Source organism: Olea europaea, chromosome 2 (assembly GCF_002742605.1).
Source record: "Olea europaea var. sylvestris chromosome 2, O_europaea_v1, whole genome shotgun sequence".
NCBI lineage: Eukaryota > Viridiplantae > Streptophyta > Magnoliopsida > Lamiales > Oleaceae > Olea > Olea europaea.
This window is the reverse complement of record NC_036238.1, coordinates 26,422,609-26,426,373: the sequence shown is the minus strand read 5'-3', so window position 1 is coordinate 26,426,373 and position 3,765 is coordinate 26,422,609. Positions and strand designations below refer to the sequence as shown.

The following is a 3,765-nucleotide window of genomic DNA, read 5'->3' as shown; positions in this document are numbered from 1 at the left end:
AAGTCAACTTTGAACATATTCTGAACAATTCAGAATTGTACTCACTAACCATTTTAAAGTCTTGCAAACGAAGGTGCATCCACTCATAACGGGCTTTGGGGAGGACTATAGTCCTCTGATGATCAAATCTTTCAGTTAACTTTTTCAAAGAACTCGTGGATCTTTCTCAGTGAGATATTCAATTTTTAATCTATCGTGAAGATGGTGACGGAGGAAAATGAGTGCTTTTGCACGATCCTGCATGGATTCATTGTTTCCTTCTTTTATTGTCTCTCCCAAACCCTCTGAGACGAGATGGATATCAGCATCCAGTATCCATGACAAATAATTTTTACCAGATATGTCAAGTGCAGCAAATTCAAGTTTCGTAATGTTTGCCATTTGTTTAACTACACAATAAAAAATACAATTAGTTTCGAAGAATATGATTAATTATCACATGTTAATCAAATAGTCAATATCAATATGACTTTAAGTTACGTGTTTTCCTCTAGGGATAAACACTAATTTGAAATAATATGTTTTTCGAAACATATGCTACTTCTGGAGCACATTATATTTTGCTATTATTTCTTCAAGTGTAATATGTCAATATTCTTTTGGAATATTGAGAGTTATAATTTATGCTCTTCAGATGCAAATAATATTCTTATAATGTTGTGTTACTTTTAGAGCAACAACGAATAGATCTATGATTAATATTCTTCTGAAATATTAATTATAATGTTGTGCTGCTTCAGGAGCAACAACAATTAAAAATAAATTTAATGTAATATTTCATAACTAAACATAAAAAAAATAATAATACATCCAATTGTTCACCATTAATTAATATACAAACACATATAAAATATTATTTTGAATTAATAACGTGAGTCGGGTGAAACACAAAAAAAAATTGGTGACATGTAGAAATCTATTTACATATTATGGCACGAAATTCTAATTATGTGCAATTAAAAGAATTGAATTAGTATTAACCAATTAAGGCATGAAATTTGCAGAAACCAATGGATTTGAGAGAAAAGATGAGTTGGGCACAGTTATTTGTTAATTGTATATTATATATATATATATATATGGAATCAGCCAAAATAGAGATTTGGAATTGAAGCTTGCTTACAAAGAACATTGACCAATTAAACCAAAAAAAATTATAAGTATGTGTAGAACGTAAAGAGCTAATCTAAATATAAGGAGGGTATAAGAACATGAATTAATGCATATCAATTGATTTAACATAAATATATCTCCATAAAAATGCACGTGGATTGATGTAAAGGAAAAAAATATTAATTAATTCAAAGAGAGGTATAAAGAAAACATAATGATCGAGAAAGATGAGATCACGTATTGTAGATTCAACATATGTATATGTAAAATTCACGTATTATCAAATTAATTTTAATATACGTGATAGATAATTATGCAAAAAAAAAATTACTACTTTCTAAGAGTTTTGTGCTGATAACGTGTTATAAAATGAGAGGAAAAGAGAATAGAGAAAACTCAAAGACAATAGAGAAAACTCAATAAACCTTTTGTATGTATTATTGAAAATTAAAACCCTATATTTATAGGTAAGAATTAGGGATAAAATGGTAATAATTTCTAGGGCTACAAGGATACAAATGTCATTCACCAATAAACTTTAATGAACTTTCCATTTATAACAATTTTTATGTTTTAGGACAATACTTTATGAATAAGATTGTACTTTTTTTTTCTTCTCTTCTTTCTCAATACTCTGTGAATTCTTGCTTTGTTCACCCAACCAAACTTGCCATAGAAGTTGTCTTTGTGCACCAAAATTAATGGCAGGTGGGCAATGAGAGTTAAATCGATGAACTCTAGCACATTCATTTTTTACATTTAGAAAATGAACAGTAGTTAATATTAAACAATAAAAGTGAGATTTTTTCATTTTTACGTTTTAGGACAGTACTATGAATAAGATTGTAGTTTTTTTTTTCCCTCCCTCCTTTCTTAAGACTAAATTCTTGCTTGGTTCGCCACCAAACTTGACATAGAAGTTGTCTTTGTGCAATCAAAATAAATGACAGAGGGGCAATGACTTACCTAATTTTACTAAGATTTCTTATTCCTGATTAAATTAAGATACAATGTTCTATCATATTCTTTTCTTGTTTGGCAATATGAGACCTATTGTCATATTAAATTAAAGGTTACTGCAGTTAATTTTTTGATAGAATTGGGAGGTGAAATCTGTAAAAAATGAAACTTATATGGTTAAAAAAAATGGTGTTCAAGAATGAACAGACAGTAGTAGAGAGCTAGCTAGTCTTGTGTTCTCTTTGCATGACAACATAAACCCGCCTCACCGCACCCGGCCTTCATGAAAGTATAAAGGGAGCTATTACCATTTGTCGTAACAACTCACAAAAAATGATAAAAAACATTGTTATGTCTAAAACATGTGCTCTCGTTCTTTTTCTGGTTTTGAGGCTGTCTGAATCAATGGTGCTAGATAGAGTCGGCGCAAGTGTTGTAAATCGTCTGGGACACGAAAGGATTTTGAATATCCATTGCAAGCCACGGGATAATGATCTTGGTTTTCGTAAAATACCCGATGGCTTTGAAGCTGATTGGAGTTTCAATGTTAATATTTGGGGGACTACTCTTTTTTACTGTACTGTGATGTGGAATGATTCAAATTGGCACCACTTTGTTGCATATTCATATAAACATGATGTTGATAGGTGTGCTACCAAATGTGTTTGGACTATTGAAGAGGATGGCCTTTTATGTCTCTATAATCAAGAGACTGGAGATTTAGATTTTGTGCCGTATCAGAACACATAAACAGTGTCCACTATGCAAGTCTCCTGGATTTTTAGATAATACGTGTCATTTAAACACCGTGCTTTATCTAATATTTTATCCTTATTAAATTTCTGTTCATAAAACCCATTTTCTCCCATCGTAGACTCTGATTAGTACACGAAATTGAATATGACTGAACAGTTATAAATGAGGAAGTCCTTTTCCACTGAGTGTAATGATCTAGAAAAACTTGTTAATTGTCCCATTTTTAATCAAGTTGCATGAATGAGATGCCAGTTAAAGAGTGGTAGCTTAGCATTTACCAAAATGGTTTCTTTGCAGGACAATAATAGGATTTAGGAATCCCCCGACCTACCAACCTTCAATTTCTGTAACAAAAGTCAATTTTGACTTTCACTCTTATCCATCTGCATCGGTTGACTTGTCTCTCTTGTCTTTGCTTCTTCCATGAAGAAAATTATTCGTTAGAATTAAGTTACTTGTACATTTATTTTGTACATTTTAGTTGACATTTCATGACGTGTAAAAAATCTGACCCATTGATTTGAGTAAGTGTTATTCAAGTAAGCAACCAAATTGCATGGCACATCATAGAATGTTAACAAAATCATAAGTGTAGCAAAACTATATTTGTTAAACCATTCAGTCAGTCGACTCGTTGGACAGGTCCTCTCTCAACCATTCAAATTGATTCACCCTTCAATTCTCTACTTCAATTCCTCATTCTCCCTTCAACACAACTCCATAATGTCACTTTTTCATTATTAGACCCACTTCAATTCAACATCTCAAAAATTAACGATCACTTCTCAGCTGGAGGTGGCTAGGAAACACCAGAATTACTAGGAAATGGGCTTGTTTTAGAATCATTCTTTTGTTTGTTATTATCTTGATTATTCTTCTCTCATTAGGCATTGGGAGGAGAAATGAGATTTTTTTTTTCATGCAATATCTTGCTGT

At 31.5% G+C, this 3,765-nt stretch overlaps 1 protein-coding gene across 1 annotated transcript; it reads left to right on the top strand.

Annotated features, from left to right (window-relative positions):
- Positions 1-2,424: 2,424 nt before the first annotated feature.
- LOC111374573 (self-incompatibility protein S1-like) lies at positions 2,425-3,256 on the top strand. The gene is made up of 2 exons (XM_022997261.1): positions 2,425-2,807; positions 3,127-3,256. Exons 1-2 carry the CDS (start codon positions 2,425-2,427, stop codon positions 3,254-3,256), a joined length of 513 nt encoding a protein of 170 aa, XP_022853029.1.
- The last annotated feature ends 509 nt before the right edge of the window (positions 3,257-3,765 follow it).

Excerpts from the sequence above, each read along its gene's own strand:
- LOC111374573 (XM_022997261.1), top strand. The coding sequence starts at position 2,425 with ATGTCTAAAACATGTGCTCTCGTTCTTTTTCTGGTTTTGAGGCTGTCT. Across the intron at positions 2,808-3,126 it reads GGAGATTTAGATTTTGTGCC|GACAATAATAGGATTTAGGA; the intron begins GTATCAGAACAC and ends GTTTCTTTGCAG.